Here is an 18,757-nt window from a genome sequence, read left to right as displayed (position 1 = left end):
GCCGACTTCCGCCGACACGTACGACACGCGCCGAACGCCCGTGCGGAGGCGCCAGGCCGCGGAGGCCGTGCGCCGCCGGCTTCCGGGAGCGCGCGTGCTGGCGAAGGCGGGGCGGGGAGGTGCGCGCAGGACGCGGCGGGGAGCCCGGCGCGGGGTGGTCCGAGGACGCCAGCGAGAGGAGCCGAGCGGTGCCTGGAGAGGAGGTGCCTGCGGAGACCGTCGAGGCCTCCGGGCGGAGCGAGGGCCGGACACGGAGGCCGGAAGATACGTGTAGCCTTATACGTGGGTGGCGTGTCTAGGGAAGGGGACGTGAGCCCAGGTGTCTGCAGGGGTCCGACAGACGTTAGCTTCTGCGGACCGGCGGTGAGCAAGTGCTGGGAGGCGCTGCGATGAGTTAGGGAGCAATTCTTGCTCGCATCCAACCGGTTTCCCGGGAGAATGGGCACCCAGTCTCCAGAACCTTCCCGTTTTCCAGGAAAATTCAGAAATCCTGATCGTATCTGAAAGTTCAATGATAAGTGCCGGAAACATTAAAATTTTTGGAAATGCTGTATAGGTTAAAGAATATATCTCAGCAGCTGGGTTTCAGCCTGTGTAGCGGTTTTCAGCTTTTTCAGGCTGATTGTGCGCGTGTGTGTGCGTGCGTGTGTGTGCGTGTGTGGAACTGGATCCCCCGGGCATATTGCTGTCGTTGCCTCTTTTCTTTTTAACTCCTATGCACTTTTAGTCCTCGGGTAGTACTAATTCAGGCCTTGTTTACTTGTGTGTGCGTACCTTGTTTCTCTTGAGACTTAGCCGCAAAGACCCTGTGTCCTCCTCGCAGACATTGAACTACTCGGTGGCAGGGACAGTGGTAGGGGCTGTCGGGTCAGAGAGGGTGATTAAGATACTGTTAAGTTGCGCGTTGTAATAAGGCGTTAAAGAGGTATTGGTAAAATGTGATGGGAGCGCAGATGGAGGCGAGATTGGTTCTACCCGCAGGAGTTAGGAGGGCCTCCCATTTGAGCCACACCTCGATTTGAGTAGAAGTTCAGATAGGGTAGGTTTTTATTCAGCTGTGTGTCACCCATGGTAAACGTCGAGGTGCAAGGAGAGCAGAACCGTGAAGTCAGACCTGGTTTTCAGTTCTGGCCGTGCCACGTAATTGACGATAGCCCTTGAGCCTCAGTTTCCTTATCTGTAAAATGTTGCCAACACCAGCTACATAAAACTTATAAAGATGAAATGAGAAAGTATATTATCAAGCATTCACAGCGGTTCCCGGCACACCGAGTTCATCAAATCCAACATGCTATTGATTGTAAGATGCGCCATATCCCACTGAAAAAGAAAAGAAAAACAACTAACCCGTGACACACCATTGATTGCAAGATGCAGAGCATTCACAGGTGTTACAATGAAGAAAAAAAAGTCTTGCAGTCAGTGAAATACAGAGGTGTGAAGCATTTCATTCATTCCTGTGACTGATGACAGAACCAGGGATGGCTGCATAATATTCCCTTCTCCAGGGCAACAAACGGTATCCTAACCCTTCGCCCCACACTGAAAACTAGGGCTAGTGGCAAGTTCGTATAAATCTTTTCCTTATCTGCCAGGTCCCTTTATCATATTTCCAGGTTTTCTAAGGTCTCAGTTGTACTAATCTTTAGAATTCGAAGTTTTCCCCATGAAAACCACCCTCCCAAAGTTTACCATCACGTGAGTGTGCTCTTTAATACCAAAGTCTGAAAACAATCCACGTGCCCATCTACAGGTAGAGGAATATATAAATAAATTAGGATATATTTATACAACACTGCAAATGAATGTACTACAGTTACATGCCACAATATGAATTAATCCTCACAATATAATAGTGAGTGGGAAGACTAAGTCCTTAAGAATTATGTGCAGCATGTGGTACACTTTATAAAGTTAATAACTAAAAATCCCCATGGCCGAGCTTTGTTAGGAATATATTTACCTGTAATATTACAGAGAAAAGCAGGAGAATGTTGATTTGGCTGGGGTTACTTTGGAAGAGGCTGGGCGATGCAATGGATGATCAAAGAGGGGAATGTAAATATAAACGTACATCCAGGTTTTCTCATCGGTGGTGATTTCATGGGGATTTGCTATATTATTCTGAATGAGTGGACGTTGAGATCCTTGACTGCACCGATGATGAGAATGTGTCATGAGCCAAGAATAATGATGAATCACATTCTCTGAATCTGAGCTCCAAATTTTTTTTCTTTTTACATTCAACTCGATATCTGGTGTAAGTAAGGAGAAGAAAGGGAAAGTAATCGTTTAAATCACTTCCCATCAAGTAAAAATGATGCTCTAGAAAAATGTGTCACATTTCTCTTCTGGCTTCATATCCTCTGATTGCCACTTCTACCTGGGCATTTAAGCGTCCCAGTTTCAGAAGATCAGTGATGGTGAGAAGTCACCAGAATATCTCAAGCTTGGATGGCAATTTTGCAAAATAAGCAGTGTTTCTTTTTTAAAAAAATATTAGTCTGGCAGCTTTCAGTAGGGTGGATTCATCTGGAGAGAGTGCAGTCAGGGAAACCAACATCAGGCCGTCACGACAGAGTTTTCAAGTGAGGGAGCCCTGAACTAAAGTAGTTTCCATAGAAATTAAGGAGAACAAAATCCAAGAAAATTTTGGAGGATGAAATAGTAATTTTTAGAACTAAATAAAATGAGGTGAATAAGAATACTTTAATAATTCTAGGCATTTTTAGGTCTTATGTAACCTGAGGCTTTTACAATTTGGGGGACTCTCTAAGGAAAAGAATATGGAATTAGGAGTCAAAATTAGGTACAAAAGTGAGGACCTAAATTAAAGGGGCCAGTGTAAGTGAGGGTGTCAAGTTAAAGTTTCATTAATTTCATGGTAAATCTCTCTCTGGAATTTAACCTGTATGGTGACAACCTGACAGAGTGGCTGGGAAGAGTAACCTTTTAATAAAGGAAGATACAAAAATGTCAGCTTTAACATTAAACTATAAAACAAGGGGCCTTTGAAAATTGAAAATCCTTAAATATGTAAACGCACATTTCTTTTCTCATGCGTGAGTCTGGGTCGTCTTAATAAAAGCCTAAAATCCGAGGTGACTTGTGCCATTACAAATACACACTGTCATGCTTAGTCAGTGTTCCTGTGATATATTGTTGGCCAGTAATCCACTTTTACCCCACTAAATAGACTCTTACCCTTCACCTTAGTGATTCACTTTGCTGCCAAAAAGACATTGATTTTATTCACGGAGGAACACAGATTCCATAAGCAGAAATGAATGTCCGGAGGTTTATTTCTCTGACTCTGGGCCTTCACGGGAGCTCAGTCTCAAACTGACCTCCACATGTTTGCGAAGGGGACGAAATGCACGTTCCACGTCCAGATCACCGCACCAACGCACCAGAGGTGTTAACTTTCCGCTCACTGTCCCCCCAGGCCGAGGGGAGCTGTTTCTCCACAGGTCTGGTTAGGCCTCTTTCATTCAGTATGATTCTCAGCTTTCTGCGGTCTGTTCTCAGCGTTCCCTCTTGAACCTGTGCAAATAATGCGTTCCACGGGTTCTGAACACAGACAGAGGCCACACAGGCATTAATTACTCAGGAAGCTGGAGGACTATTAATGTGAGACAGAGTAAATGTCAGGACAAGCGTTACCAGGGATAGAGAGGACATTTCGTCATAATAAAGGGCCAGTTCAGCATAAAGACATAACAGTCTTAAAGGTATTTGCACCTAGTTCAGAGCTTCAAAATATATGAAATGAGAACCGACAGACCTGAAAGGGAAAAAGTCCCTGATTACGGTCTGATGCAAGTGGACAGAAAATCAGCAAGGACATAAAAGACCAGAAAAACAGAATCAGCAAAATAAGAGTTGAGGCCTAAATGTGAAAACATGAAACCATACGAGCCCCACAAGGAATGGATAAATTCCTTTAGAAATGGGAGAAAGGAAATGTTGACTATTATCACCCAGACTCAGAAGAAAGGATAGTAAAGGCTGATAAGTTTAAGTACTTAGGGATTAAAGAAACGTTTGCAGCATGTTATGGTGTGTTTTACTAAGCACCATAAGCAGAGTAAGAGACAGATGAAGAAATAATTGCAGCTCGTGCCACAGACAAAAGGCTGAAATGCATTTTTTAAAAAAAAACTGATGAGACCAAAAGCATGACAGGACAGTGGACAAAACTCACCAATAGCCTGGTTCACAAAGAAAGTCCCTAAACGAAAAGATGGTCTGAGTCACTCAGAAAGTCAGTTTAAAACAACAGAGATACCATTTCTCGACCGTCATTTCATCTTAACTATCATATTGTCAGAAATCCAAAAATTTGACCACACACTCAGCATGGCTGTGAATTATCAGACACTCTTAATACATTCCTAATGCTAATGCAAAATTGTACAGCTCATGTAAAGGCATCTGGCCTTATCTGACAGAGCTGTATATGCAAATCAGTTTTCAGGAGACCACCTGGAAGAGACTGAAGGAGCAGTTACAGTCGAGCTCAGTTCTCAGCCGGAACTGCCGTCTCCGTGCCGCGGGCCCCTCTCACAGGTTCAGGCGGCCACTCCTTCCCGTGGGGGAACCGATGAGCTAACTTTCTTCCCCCGGGGTTTCTTGCAGTAACTGCGTTGACGGCACCTTTACAGTTGGACCGGAAGGAGCCTTCAGCCCAAGTGTGCCATCTTGTCCCCAAACGGTCATTTTTACAAGATGTTTCACTTTGTAAAAAATGTTCGCTTTATTGAGGTGTAATCGACAGAGTCACGAGATACTTAAAACGCACGTCATGGTGATTTGATCCATGTCTGCGCTGTGAGTGGTCCCCCCGCTCGGATAGTTAACAGCTCCATCACCGCACGTTTGTGTGTGCGTGTGCACGTGTGCGTGCGTGGCGGGAACATGTAAGTGCCCCGCACGGTTCGGCGACATGGCGTTACGGCATTCTCAGCAGCCGTCACCTGTTTTGCATTAGGCCCCCAGACCGTGGTCACTTTACAGCTGAACTTGGGTACAGTCCCACTAGCCCCTCCAATTCTTCCTCCCCCCGCCCCCGACAACAGCTTTTCCGTGATACCGCAGCGGGGTTATCTTTGGCCGGCTTGTTTCATTTAGCATAACGCACTCATGCTCCATCCATTTTGTCCTAAGCTGCAGAGATTTCTTCCCGGGGCTGAATGATAGTCCACTGTACATAACGTACCATATTTTCTTTATCCATTCATCTGTCGCTTTTACGTGTTGGCTTTGGTGAATGATGCTGCCATGACATGGGCACCTAGATAGCTCTTTGCTCTCCTGTTTTTCTTTCCATTTTCCTTTGGCTATAGACCCAGGAGTGGGATTGCCGGGTCACAGGGTAGTTCTATTTTTAATTTGTCAGGGAACCTCCATACTGTCCACAGAGGCTGTGCCAGTGTACATTTCCACCAGCAGTGCGCGAGGGCTCCCTTTTTCCCGCATCCTCGTCAGCACTTGTTATTTCTTGCCTTTTGGACGCGAGCCATCCTAACCTGTGTGAGGCGAATTGTGGTTTTGATTTGTATTTCCCTGGCGATTAGTGATGTCAAGCACCTTTCTGTGTACCTTTTGACCTTTTGTATGTCTTCTTTGGAAAACGTTCAGTTCTTCTGCCCATTGTTTAATCAGATTGTTTGGCTGTTTGCTTTTGCGTGTATATCTTCTGTAGATATTTGGACATTCACTCCTATCAAATATGTGATTTCCAAATATTTTCTCCCATTCCGTAGGTGGCCTTTTCATTTTGTTGTTGGTTTTCTTTCCTGTGCAGATGCGTTTAGTTCGATGTAGATATTTTCACTTTTGTTGCTTTCGCTTTGATTGACAAGTCCAAAAACTCATCATCAGCACTACTGTCAAAGAGAGCTTACCCCCTGTGCTTTCTTCTGGGAGTTTTATGGTTTCGGGTCTTATGCTCAAGTCTTTAATCCATTTTGACTTGATTTTTGTGTATGATGTAAGATAGGGGTCCAGTTTCACTGTTCTGTTCGTCCAGTTTTCCTAACGTCATTTATTGAATAGCATATTCTTTCTCCATTGTATATTCTTTACTCCTTTGTTGTAAATTAATTGACCATATACGTGTGGGTTTATTTCCGGCTGTCTCTGCTGTTCCATTGATCTGTGTCCTTGTTTTTATGCCAATACCATGCAGCTTTGATGACTGTAGCTTTGTACTGCAGTCGGAAATCAGGGAGTGTTCTGCCTCCAGCTTTGTTCTTCTTTCTCGAGGTGGTTTTGACTATTCTTGGTCTTTTGTGGTTCCATATAAATTTTAGTGTCGGCAGTTCTAGTTATGTGAAAAATGCCATTGGAGTTTTGATAGGGGTTGCACTGAATTTTAGATTTCTTTGGGTAGTATGCACATTTTAACAATATTTTTCCATTCCTTGAGCAAGAAATACTTTTCCATTTATTCGTGTCTTCCGTTTCTTTCACAATGTTTTGTAGTTTTCAGTGTACCGATCTCTCACCTCCTTGGTTAAATTTATTCCTAGGTATTTTATTCTTTTTCATGCAATCGAAAATGAAAATGATACTGTTTTCTTAATTTCTGATAGTTGGTGGTGTATCGAATCAAATGATTTTTGTATATTGATTTTGTGTCCTGTAACTTTACTGAATTTGTTTCTTCTAACTTTTCTTGATGGAGTCTTTAGGGTTTTCAATATCTAATATCATGTCATCTATAAACAGTTTAATTGCTCCCTTCCACTATGGATGCCTCTTACTCCGTCTTCCTGACCAGTTACTCTGGCCAGGCCTTCTGTGTCGAGCTCAGGAAAGAGCCCTTTTCAGAGTGAGGGGGAACGAGGGTCCCGCGTCTTCTCCCTCGTCACGGGACGTATCCGTATCGAAAGACGCGCTGCTTGTCGCTCATCGTTTTTGAGCCTGGTCTGGATTATTAGTTAAAGTATGTGTTTTTCAAATATTAAACATTTTTCAAATATTAAACTAACCTGGACGTGGTTCCATAGTGTAGTGGTCAGCACGTCTGTTTTACATGCAGAAGGTCCTGGATTTGTGCCCCAGTGGAGCCACGGTCCATGGTCCACGGCCACGCCACCCTGAACAAGCCCGATGTCTGATCTCGGAAGCGAAGCAGGTCCGGGCTTGGTTGGTAATTGGATGGGAGACCACCTAGGAAGACCAGGTGCCGCAGGCATAAATAATAATAAATAAAATAAATAAAGTAACCTTCCTTTTTTTTTGAATAAACAAAACTAGATAGTGATGGATCACCTTTTTTATGTAATGCTGGATTTGGTTTGTTAAAATTGTGTTCAGGATTTTTACATTTTTATGTTCCTAAGGGAGCTGGGCCTTTAATTTTCCATTCTTGTAATATATTGTCAGGTTTTGCTGTTAGAGTTATGCTGGTCTCATCGATGATTTTGCAGTTTTTCACCTTTTTTCTTCTCGTTGGTAGAGTTTGTGTAATCTTGGTATTAACCTTCCTTTAGTGTTCGGTAGAATTCACTGGTGAGAGGATCTGAGCGTGAGGTTTTATTTTGTCGCATGCATCTCATTGGACAGGTTTCAGTTTTGCCAGAGGATTTCACTTCCGCGGGGAGAGTCAGACTCCGTTCAGTGCAGGAGGCGGAGCCCACCGCCTTAACGGCAGTAAGCAGTGGGCTTAACTGGGCACAACAGGGAAAATGCTTCCAGCAGCTCTGCCAGCTCGAAGAGCTGGTTCTGGTCGGAGCACATGGCGAAGCAGCCAGAAACTGAACAGGGAAGTCCTGGAGACGAGAGAGGCAGGGCTGACTGGGATGGGCTCCCCACACGTCCCCAGCTTCCCGGGACACTGCGCTCCGGTGGAGTAAACCCAAGATGCCCGAGAGCCCGGCAGAAAGCAGGAGGCCAGGGACTTGCGAGGAGAGTGGCTGAAACTCAGAGTGTGTCCCCCAGGCCACACAGGTGTCAGTCATCAGAGGATGAGGCCCAGGTGGCTCAGTGCTCCAGCACCAAGCCTGCCCAAATCATCCTCCGCGAGGCTCCGCGGCCACAGAGCCAGTGCCGACGGAGCCGGGCCGAACGCAGACAGCCAACTGACAAAAACAGAGCAGCAGAGACTTCGGTGGCCCCAAACCAGGGGGACAGATTCTGCCGTTTAAATCCAAGCATGTTATTTAAAGACCCAACAACCGTCAAAAATATAAAACAGAATTTCGAGTTGCTCTACTATATACCTAAAATGTCCCAAGTTTTTATAAATAAAATCACTGGACGTGCAAAAACACAGGAAAGTGTGATCCATATTGAGGCGTACACAGGGAAAAATGCAGTAACTACAGGGGTCCAGACTTTAGCGTTAGCAGGCAAATACTTCAAAGCAGCTATTTTATTCAAATAATTTAGAAATTCTAACAACGAATACAAAAGGGAATCTAAGTAGGGAAATTGTATTTCAAAAACCACATGGAAATTCTAGAGTTTAAAAGGACAGTAACTCAAATGAAAAATTTACTAAATGGACGCAACAGCAGATTTGAGACGACAGAAGGAAAAATCAGTGAATTTGAAGATAGACTAATAGAATTATCCAATCCACAGAACAGAGAAAAGATTGAAGAAAAATCAAAAGAGCCTTGAGGACTTTGGGGTCTGTCATTCCAACTCAAGTGCGATGAGGGTCCGGAGGAGGAGAGAGAGGAGAGTAGAGAAGACAGTTCGAGAGATAACAGCCGAAAACTTCCCAAATTAAAGAAAAACCCTAACTTGCAGATCCGAAGGCTAAATGAAACTTGAGTAGGATAAACAAAAGAGAAAAATCTTGAAAGCCGCAAGAGAGAAATGGTTCATCATATATAGTGGAATAACAATAAAATTAGTAGTTAACTTCTGATTAGAAGCAGTGGAGACCAGAAAGCTAGTAGAAAGATACAGTCAAAGGGCTGGGGGGTGGGGAGGAGCCTGCCAACCTCTCAACCATGAATTCTGTATCCAGCAAAACCATCCTTTAAAAGGGATATCGAAATAAAGATTTCAGCAGAAAAGCAAGAACTCAGAGAACAGTTACTAGCAAACTTACTTTATTGCTCGTAGATCTAGTATAGATTGTCGGTCTGTATGAAAACACAAGAGCCAACTATATAATGCCAACCAGAGACTTAGTTTAGATGCATAGACACGAGCCGGTTAAAATTAAAAGATAGAAAATTATACGTTGTGAATGAAAACATGGCTATGTAGCAAACCTCAGGGGGGCTCAGCGGGCTACTTGGCAGGCTTGAGAAGCTCAGTGTCCGAAGGTCACCTCACAGGATGGTCTGATCACAAATTCCTGACTGGGCAGGTCATGGTGGGCAGTCCCAGGCTCCGTAGCTTCCTTAGTAAAAGGTTTATCTCACATGAGCCCTGTCTATTGTTCATCAAGAATAACGTATTTTTGAAATACCAGAGTAATCTTCCTTTCCAAACCCCTCGGAGGCATACCCACCCAAAGCCAGACTCACTGTTATCTTGCCCCATGCCCCACCCCGCATAGCATCTCAGTGCATCTCACTGTGCTATAAATAAACGTTAAATGTTAACTCTCCAGTACCCAGGGATGGAAAAGAAGCGGTGTTTCCATTTTAATTTGTATTCAATCTGAGATTTCCCTGCTTTGCTTTCTCCCACCCCCTTAATCTACCACCCGTGGATCTCATGTGACCTTATGTTCTCTCCTTTGAATCTAAATGCATAAAAAGTACTGCAGAACTGCCATTCCGCTGAGCATTTTCCAATCCGTTGAGATCTTCCGGACGTGTTCTCAAAAATTTGGCTCAAATAAACTCACATAAAAATTTTCTATTGGTGTTGACGTTCTTTCGCCGACAGTGTAAGCGGTAATCGTGAGTAAGCTGGAGTGGCTCTGTTGATATCAGACAGAACAGGCTTTAGGACAAAGGATACTCTTAGAGGTAGAGACACTTCCTAATGAAAAAAAGTTCCCTGTATCAAAAAATGTAGCAATCGTAAAGGTGTGTACACCTAACAAAAGAGCCCCAAAGTACAGAGCAAAAAAGTGACATCACAGAAAGGAAAAACGGATAATTCAGGATCAGTTGGAGATTTCGGTACTTCATTCTCCGTGTGTGGTGGCCAAGAGAAGTGACTCAAAGACCTCCCCCTACAAGGAACAATTGGCCAAGAGTTCCGGCTGATGTGTTCTGAAGTAGCTGCATTTGCAACCTGGCCACGCTTCCCAGAGACGGGAGGGCAGGTCCGTCCCTGGGGGATGTGAGGTTCTGGCTGCCAGCGACCTTGACTTGAGGACGTCAGCCCCGTGGCTGAGCCTTTCTCAGTCCGCACCGTAGTCTGGGATTCTCCCCGCAGCCTTCCCTGTCACCCTCCTTCACTCGGTCGGGCCCGCACTGCAGTGTGATGGCTCTGTCCCAGGCTTCCCCGGCCCCCTCTCCTGTCTCAGCCATTTCCCCTAATCAAGTTAATGTGTAAGCCCGTCTCGGCATCTGCTGCTTAGAGCACTCAGGAATGGTACCAAGAATATGCCCAAGTCGGTGGTTGGCTTGGGATTTGGGACTGACTCACCTGCTTGAGAGGCGGGACATGGCACAGGTGGTGGCTCACCTGCTAACGATCTCACTACTGGTGACCTGGGAAAGTATCCCAGTCCAGGGGAAAGCTGGGGCAGGTGCAGTGTTTCGGCACTTCAAAAAACTATGGGGAACGATGCCTATCAAGCCAGTGGCGTCAGCCGTCGCTGCGAAGCTGTCGGGTGACTTCGTGAACCGTGCATGGTTGAGTGTCAGTCCCAGAGAACCACTGTGGCGGCTTCCACGGAGGGCCTGCCCATGAGCACCTCCGAGCGCAGGCCAAGACCTGGCTGTCGCAGCCCTGGAGCTCTATGGGGCCTTCCTGACAAAGACCCGGGGTCCCCAGGGGTGAGCAGTGTCCTCTGGGTGGATGCCTCCGAGGGTACTGCCCTGCAGCCACTGTGCCCTAGTCCCTCTGTGTTTGCAGAGGTGGTCCGTATGCCCTGCCCAGGGCGAACGCTTCAGCTGTGCTCTGCCTCCTCTCCTGGCTACCCGACTGGCTGATAATGGGGGCCGTGTTGGGTGTGAGTAAATTATACTCAAAATTCCACTTGCGTGTGTACGCGCACACGTGTTTTCCTGGGGAATCCGTTGCTTTTGTTAGTGCTTCTAGTCCGACTAAACATATTTCTGAAACACTAGGTTCCATCCCGGAAGCCGGGACCACCCTGCCCCCAGGCACAGCTGTGATTTCCTCAGGGAGCGGGGCGAACTGGATTCTCTCCGGATGACCTGGGAGAGTCGCTTTAAGAGACCAGAATAACTTCAGTCTCCTACCATTTGAACCCGGAACAAAGACTAATCTGCTCATCTCCTCTGGCCTCGGACACCTGTTGGCACCTCAGCACGTCACCTGAGGAATAGTGAAGCTGCCACCCCTGGCCACCAGTCAAAATAAAGCCACTCTTCCTCTGAGTCGATGCCAACAGCTGTACCATCCTCCGCTTCTCCTGCCGACAGCAGTCACCAGGCCGGGACTGGGGTAAGGCACCCGGCAAACATGTAGGGGACACTCCTCTCTGAGGCCCACACCACAGCTGCATTCCAGACTCAGAGGCTCCTTACGTTTCGCACCCCGGGCATCTCTGTGTGTCACCTGGTCCCTGTGCCGCACACCGCCACCCCTTCCGCATCCTGTCCTCCAGGCTGAGGGGGAGAGAGGGGCAGATTATTTACACAGCTGGTGACTGTGGCGCTGAGTGTGGAAGCGAAGGAAGTCATGCAGAAAAGGGGGCAGCGAGGGTGGCAGTCTGGGGACGGGAAGAGAAGCGGGGGTTAGAGATGGGTCTGACACGGGAGCTGGGACCAGATGACGCTACGTGGCTTTGAAGGGGACAGTGAGCACCGCGGGGCCGCCGGGAGCTCGCTCTTATTGGGGCTGGCTGGGCAAGACAACTGAACGCCTTCTCAATCTTATTTTCATAGAATCACATCAGAAAATCCTAGGCTGCCGAGGGAAGAGGAATTCAGAAAATCTCCGTAGAACTAACACTACGTGTTAACTTTTTCAATGTCTGAGAAGGCTTCTGGGCACATGCGGGACTTCTGAAGCTGGGCCGACTAAGATGTAAGGCCCTCGTGCGACTGTTACCTTTGAGGGGGACGAGGCTGTATGCGCAAAAATCAGGATATTGAATTAAACAGAACGAACAGCTTGCATTCGAGTCACATTTTATAGGTTACGAAGTTCTGGCGTTATCGTTTTCATTACCAGTGTTTTCCCTGTGCCCGTGCCCGTGTCTGTTCTCAGTTCCTAAAAATTGATTTCCGTTCCCCGCCTGTTGGTTGGGCCTTTTCTTTAAAATAGCTTTATTGAGATATAATTCACATACCATACAATTCACCGATTTCAGTGGTACGACTCACTGGTTCTCAATATTCACAGCTGTGCGGCCATCACGACAATTATAGAACCTTTCCTTTACCCTCAAAAGAAGTCCGGACCCCTTAGCAGCCACGCCGCCCCCCACGCCCCAGCACCGCCCCCAGCTCCCTAGCTGTGCATAACCACTGATCTGCTTTCTGTGACTGTGCTTGTTCCGGACGGTATATTTTCATTTTTTTCTTTAAAGTGACTTTGAGGGTTAGGGATTCTTAGTTTTGGAACTCTTAACCCCAGAAAGGTGGAGGGGGGCGGTCTCGGATGCATCAGAGTGTGGGAAATAGAAGGGGAAGGGAAACATACTCACTTCACCGCTACTGTGTGCCAGTTTGGATCGTTACTTTCACAGCCATCCGAGAGCCGGGATCTAACTGCTGAAGAAACAGACACATAGAAATGAGCTCGCCGAAGGTTACAGAGTCAGGAACAAGGCAAACGGAAGCTTTGCTTTTCCGACTGGAGCCGGCTCCTCTCTCCAGCAGGTCAGTAGTTTTCTAACTCCCCCCACACCCCCCCGCCCCGCCCGGGCCTACAGTCACCTGGAGGCCTCGTCAAACACGGATGGCCGTGGCCGGGCTCCCCCAATAGTTCTGATTCCCTGGCACTGGGGCGGGGCCGGAGGGTCGCAGTCCCACGTGCTGCTGCTGCGGTGACAGGCGCTGTCCTGCTGCCCGAGCGTGTCTGAGAGCACAAGTGATTCCGATCTCAACGCTAGATGCCGAAATGGCTGTAATGTCATCTGGTCATCTTTTCAGAGCGGTACTTACGATCTGTCAGAGCAAGCGCTGATTGACAAAAGGCAGAAAGCAGGAAGGCCCTGCGGAGAACCGAAATGCTTCAGAGACAAAGCGTGATAACATTTTTCTTCTGCTGGGAAACATGTTAAGAAGAAATTAGGGAATCGGCCATGGTGCACGAAGCACCTAGAGGCGGGCCTTTTCGGTCGGAGGCACATGCGACGTTCTTGTCTCGTCGGGACCCGCGGCTCCTCACAGAGAGCTGGCAGGCAGGCAGGGGAGGGCCAGCAGCACCGTCTCCTTTGGCGACAGCTGTACTTGCTACTTGCACACTCATGCTGACTTCATCCGTAAATGTGAACTAGGCCAGGACTGAGCAGGCTGAAAGCTGCATATATAAAAAAGAATCATCGCAGATCTCAAGAAAATGTATTTCCTTGGATCTGTTCTAACTCTGGGTTTTATTGAAAAACACTTGTTTTTTTTTTTTTTTTCTTAGTGGGAGGGGAAGAAGGATGGCTAAAAAAAAAATCACTTAATTCAGAATCCGCAGTGTAATTGCTACAGTTGGCTCAGATGTGATTTGAGCATCCTGAGCTATGGGGTTTGGTGACCGGGCTCCCAAGAGAGGATGACACAGCACAGGGAATAGCACAGCCTGCCTTGCTTTACAGAGAGCAAAGAATGAGAGTCCTTGTCGAGGTCGCTCCAGCTGGGATGTTCTCAGTGACCTAAACGGACACAGTACCTCAGGAGTAGGTGAGCCAGCCCCAGGGTCCAGAAAGAGCAAAAATGCAGCAAAGTGCAAACAGGCGTACAGGGTACGGCCGGAAGTCCTCTGCCTTCCCTTTACGGACAGCTTTTGTTTTTCCAAAGCACTTTTATGTGTATTAACTCACACGGAGGTCGTATTATTACTAATCAGGGTGCAGAGAAGTGTAATGAGTTAGCTAAGTTCACGGGTTGGTTCAACTAGTTAATAGACACACACACAAGAACTGGATGTAGACAGTTGCTTCGAATGCCGGAAAAAACGAAGCATTCAGAAATAAGCGTGCTGACCACATAAATACAATCTGGGGAACATCACGTTTCCTTCCAAGACGGTGGAAGTCAAGTTCACTTGTTGGCACTGTCTCACCTCTCCCGTGTTTGTTCATTCGTGTATTCCCGCGATACGTCCTCGATGCTGCCGTCTCGCCGGTCGTGCCCAGTGGCCTTGGGAAGGCAGGAATGAGACGTGGCATCTCTTCGTTCATTCAATAAATCTTTACCAAGGCCCTACTATGCGCCAGAAACTGTCCTAGGTGCTAGGGATATAGTAATTAAAAACAAGCAAACAACAAAAACAAACAATGTGCCAGCCCGTTTCGAGTAAGCCACTTAAAACTAACAAAGCCACGGGAAACGGAAAACGAGTTCTGTAAAGACGTGTGTGATGGCCGGGGGCCGGGTAGGTGACCAGTGTGAAAGAGCAAGTGTGGTACACTGAGAACGGTGGGCCCTAGTGGCCGTTAACTGTCAAATCTTCCCATTTATACTTGAAATTTTAAAATCTTGTGGGGAAAGGTGATAGGAATAAGGGACGGGGGACCGGGGCAGAGTTCGCGGAGGCGGTGGCGTTCATTTAGGCTCCGCTTCCTCTCAGCTGCTTCATATCCCATTAGCTACGGGTCCCTCAAGTTTCAGAATCCAGCAGGCCCCATCTTGGGCTGTAAGGAGCGCTGCAGAAGCTCTTGAGGTCGTCAGGTCTCTAGTGGAGGAAACAGTTGGGGGGAGAGGCCCACTCAGGAATCGGCTGGGACCCGGCCACCCCACTGCCCTTCTGAAGGCCCTCCCGGATGCCTGCCTCTCCCGGTCCTAGTTTCCTGTCTGAGCTTATGCGGAGTTGGTTTTGGATGGTGGCCTGAAATATTTCAAAAGTGAAAAGAACATTTGTGTTTTCTAATGCTCTTAATTTTTTTTAGTAATTTTTTTCCCAAAATGATTCTGAATTTAAGGTGCTTTACTGAGTTTTCAAAGAGAATGCCACTGACTTGAGCCGCCTTTCAGCCGGCAGGGCCGGGTTCACAGGCGCGCCGCTGGCCTTGCTATTCTGGTCTCCCCTGTGCCCCGTGGACTCTCCTTTCTCGCGCGGTCTTTTAGGGGCCCTGTCTCTGCGAACACTTCTACAAGGCGCAGACGGCCCCAGGCACTAGTCTAAGACCTTTAGACATAATAATTCATTTAACACAGCCCCCCGGGACGTCGTCGCGGTGATTCCCCCCTTTAACAGACGAGAGCCCCGAGGCACGGTGAGGAGGCGCACTTGGCTCCGGGCTGCCCGTGAGAGCAGACATCTGGCCCCAGGGCTGGACGCTGCTCCGAGCCACCGATGCTGCCTTTCCAGCTGCCCCAGCGGGCCCACCTCTGAAAACCAGTTCAGCTGAGCCGTGAAAGAGTCCACGCGGCACTAAGTATTATGCTAATGTTTCCGCAAACCCTCACTCCGCGGGAATCTCGGTGTTTGGGGTTTCAAGCTGCGGTGTAAAAGGCGCTGATGCTGGGCGGGAGGGCGCCCCTCAGATCAGCCCCTCAGACGGCCCTTCTCTAGGGAGTCGCCTGTTGAGGATGGCGTTTGGGGGTTTCCGAGAGAGGAAATGTTTAAAGCCAGCGGCTGACATATTATTTTGGCCATCAGCAAAGGAAAAAAATCCTCATTTTCAGAAAACGCAGTCCTTAGCCCGGATAACGGGCAAATGACATTAACTCTTTGTTTGGTCTTAATCTCCCGAGCTTGTTCTAATTGTGCTGCTCAGACCTGCGGCATCCCCGCCACGATCCGATCCTCCTGTCGCGTTTGGAATGGGTGGTGGCCCGCGAGTGAAGACGCGGCGCTCCCTGGGTGCGCCCGAGGCGGTGGGGAAGGGTCCGCCGCCGGCGGGGGTGGGGGTGGGGGTTCGGGCTCGCACCTTTCCCGGAGCCGGCGGGCGGCGGCGGCGGGCGGGGCGGAGGCTGGCGCCTGGGCGAATAGCAGCGCGCTGCCGGCCGGATTGGAGCAGCGGCATCACGCTGGCCGCCGCCGGGGATGTAAGCGGGCCGCGCGGCGCGCACGGGCAGGCGCTCGCTCCTCCGGGACGGCGGCCGTGCACCGGCTCGCGGCGGCGGGCGCGGCGGCCTTGGCGGCCTCCCCGGGCGGCGTGGGCGGCGGCGGCGGCGGGGCGGGGGGAGCCGGGCGCGGGCCGGGAGCGAGGGAGCGTGCGTCCGCGCGCACGGGCCGCGGAGGAGGGGCGGCGCGAGCCATGGCCGGGGACAGCGAGCAGACCCTGCAGGACCACCAGCAGCCCGGCGGCGGCGAGCCCTTCCTGATCGGCGTCAGCGGGGGCACGGCCAGCGGCAAGGTACGGCGGGCCGCTCTGCCCCGCTCCCGGCCGGCCGGCGGGGCGCATGTGGCCGGCGGCGCCGCGCCGTGTCAGCTGCTGCAGCCACCGCGTGGCCCGCGCGCCTCGCTGCTGGCTGCGCTCCAGCGCCGAGTCGCCGGCGCGGACTCGGGGCGCCGCGGCGGGCGGGGACGCGGGCTGTCCGGGGGCCGGGGGGGCCGGCCACCGACCGCGGGGCCTTCGCCCCCCCCCCCACGCCGGTAACTCGTGGCCAGGATCTGTGGGGGAGGGGCGGAGGGAGCGGATGCTTATTGTTTCGCAAGTCCGCTGTTGGGGAGAGGGCTTTGAGCGGGGTCCCCAACGAGTCCCCGATGCACCCTGTCCCCGCGCCCGCGTGGATACCGAGAGCGCGGCGAGCCCGGACCCGAGGGGCGGCTGCGAGAGCGCGCGGGGCGCGTCCGGGGAAGGGGAGCCCCGCTTGGGCTGGACGCGCGCGGGTCGGGATTGCAGTTTTTCCGGGTAAAATCCCGAGAGCCACCAAGGTCGGTGGCCCCCTTGAGATGGGAATAGTCGGGCTTTCCCTGTTGCTGCTTGTCGGGGAAACGTGGCAGGCGTCCCTGAGAAAGTTCCCTGGCCCCGTGCTCTCGGGTGCCCCGGCCGAGCGCGCTGCGGCGCCGGAAAGGGTCCCCCCCGCGGGTGTCCGGCTCCCCCGGAGCCCGCTCTCTTTGTTTTATCCGCGAGGAGAGACCGGGAGTGCGCCCCTCTCACCCCTGCCTTCCCTGCAGGTGGAGCAGGGCGGAGCCCTCCCAGATGTTTCTTCCTCTGCTCCCCGAACTCCCTCCGAGGTGTGGCTGGTCTCAGCCCTGCTGTTTAACCGCCTCCAGCGTGGTTCCGGGCCGGGCTCCGCCAGGGGCGCCTGCGAGGTGGGCGCTGCGCGCCGGGCGGCGGTCGGGACGGTGCCCGCCGGCAGGACAGGGGAGCGGGAAGGCGGCTGGCGCCATGAGAAGCCGCCACGAGGTTTTCGCCCGGAGCCGACTCCGCCGGGGCCCCTCCTCCATCTTGGTTCCACATTTTCCCCTCCAGGTCGGGACTGCTTAGGCGCACGGGGCCCGGACCTGGCAGCTGGCGCTGGGGGACTTCCGTTTTGATTAAATTGATCCGGTCCCCAGCGCCCAGGGCGAGGAGTCTGCCTACTTTTAGGTCCCAAAAGCTGATGCCGCATTTGCCCTGGTCGAATGCGTTTTTTTTTTTCTTTAACATTTTTACGTGTTCTTTACTAGTACTCTTACTAGTAGTTCTAAGCAAAACCAGATGCCCGCTCACTCAGTAAGCTTTACCGGCTTTTTAGAATTATTCTCGCCCTCTTCTTCCCGTAGCATATTCCTCTTGCACGAGACTTTTTGGGGGGGGGGAGGGTGGAGAGGGGGATTGTGTTCCCAGCGCTCCTGGCACCATTATGTCTGCTGTAAAGTTGGGGCCAGATGTTAAGCTGAGGGCCAGTCCCCCTCTGGAGAAGCAGACTTAAGCTGGAAGGTGTGTGTAGCCTTTAGAAACAAAATGACCTTGGTGATCATCTAAATAATTTAGTCACTACGGAGGCGGAAACAGATCCTAGGAGGTGAAGTGAATCCCTTCCCCTCTCGTGTGTTCCTCAGTCATCAGGGCTCTCAGTCTATGCTCCGCCTGTTACTTCATTGACTGTCAGATAGAAGCTCACGAGCCATTATGGGGCAGGGGGCTAACTCTGGTCTGGTCCCTGCTTCTCATCAAGGGAGATGGAAACTCCCAAGAAACTGTTCTCGGGCAGTTTTCAAAACCTGTTTTACATTTTCAGCATCGATAAGTACTTTGTCATTGTTCGTTTCTTTTATAATTTTTTTAATTTAAAAAAGCGCAAAGGAGCGTCAGACTTCTAAAATTCCATATTGTCGTCAATTTGCTGCAATTACATCTCGATGCCGTTGTTAGGGTCCTCAGTACTTTTCTGCTAAGGAATTTGGAGTTTCTCCCTTTTTCTTTTTTCTTTCCTTTTCTGAGGATTCACAGTGTCACCAAACTGGACCTCAGGCCTGAACGGCGCAGTGCAGGCTTGTCTGGAAGCAAGGCTCATCAGCCCTGTCCCTGGTGTTTGTTACAGGAGGGCCTGTTAAAGGAATCTTGGAGAAGGCAGGGGACCCAAGAGCATCGTCAAAAGTGACAACT

General features: G+C 50.0%; 1 protein-coding gene and 1 long non-coding RNA gene across 3 annotated transcripts in view; one reads left to right on the top strand and one right to left on the bottom strand.

Annotated features, from left to right (window-relative positions):
• Positions 1-8,410: 8,410 nt before the first annotated feature.
• Positions 8,411-15,819, bottom strand: LOC120617719 (uncharacterized). Of its 2 annotated transcripts, XR_005657010.1 has the most exons (4): positions 14,338-15,819; positions 12,999-13,584; positions 12,767-12,833; positions 8,411-11,723 (listed from the first exon to the last, which is right to left on the bottom strand). It is a non-coding gene; the product is annotated as an uncharacterized LOC120617719 (long non-coding RNA). The 2 variants fall into 2 exon arrangements; XR_005657009.1 differs by having other exon boundaries at positions 12,999-15,819.
• A 100-nt stretch (positions 15,820-15,919) lies between these two features.
• UCK2 (uridine-cytidine kinase 2) overlaps positions 15,920-18,757 on the top strand; it is a 44,440-nt gene continuing 41,602 nt past the window's right edge. The window contains exon 1 of the mRNA XM_039881563.1: positions 15,920-16,576. Coding sequence (XP_039737497.1) covers positions 15,935-16,576 — 642 coding nt within the window. The 5' untranslated portion in view covers positions 15,920-15,934. The remainder of the gene's footprint in view (positions 16,577-18,757) is intronic.

This window comes from Pteropus medius, unplaced genomic scaffold, assembly GCF_902729225.1.
Source record: "Pteropus medius unplaced genomic scaffold, Ma_sr-lr_union100, whole genome shotgun sequence".
In the NCBI taxonomy this organism is placed as follows: Eukaryota; Metazoa; Chordata; class Mammalia; order Chiroptera; family Pteropodidae; genus Pteropus; species Pteropus medius.
The sequence above is the reverse complement of the archived record's forward strand: the minus strand, read 5'-3'. Positions and strand labels throughout refer to the sequence as shown.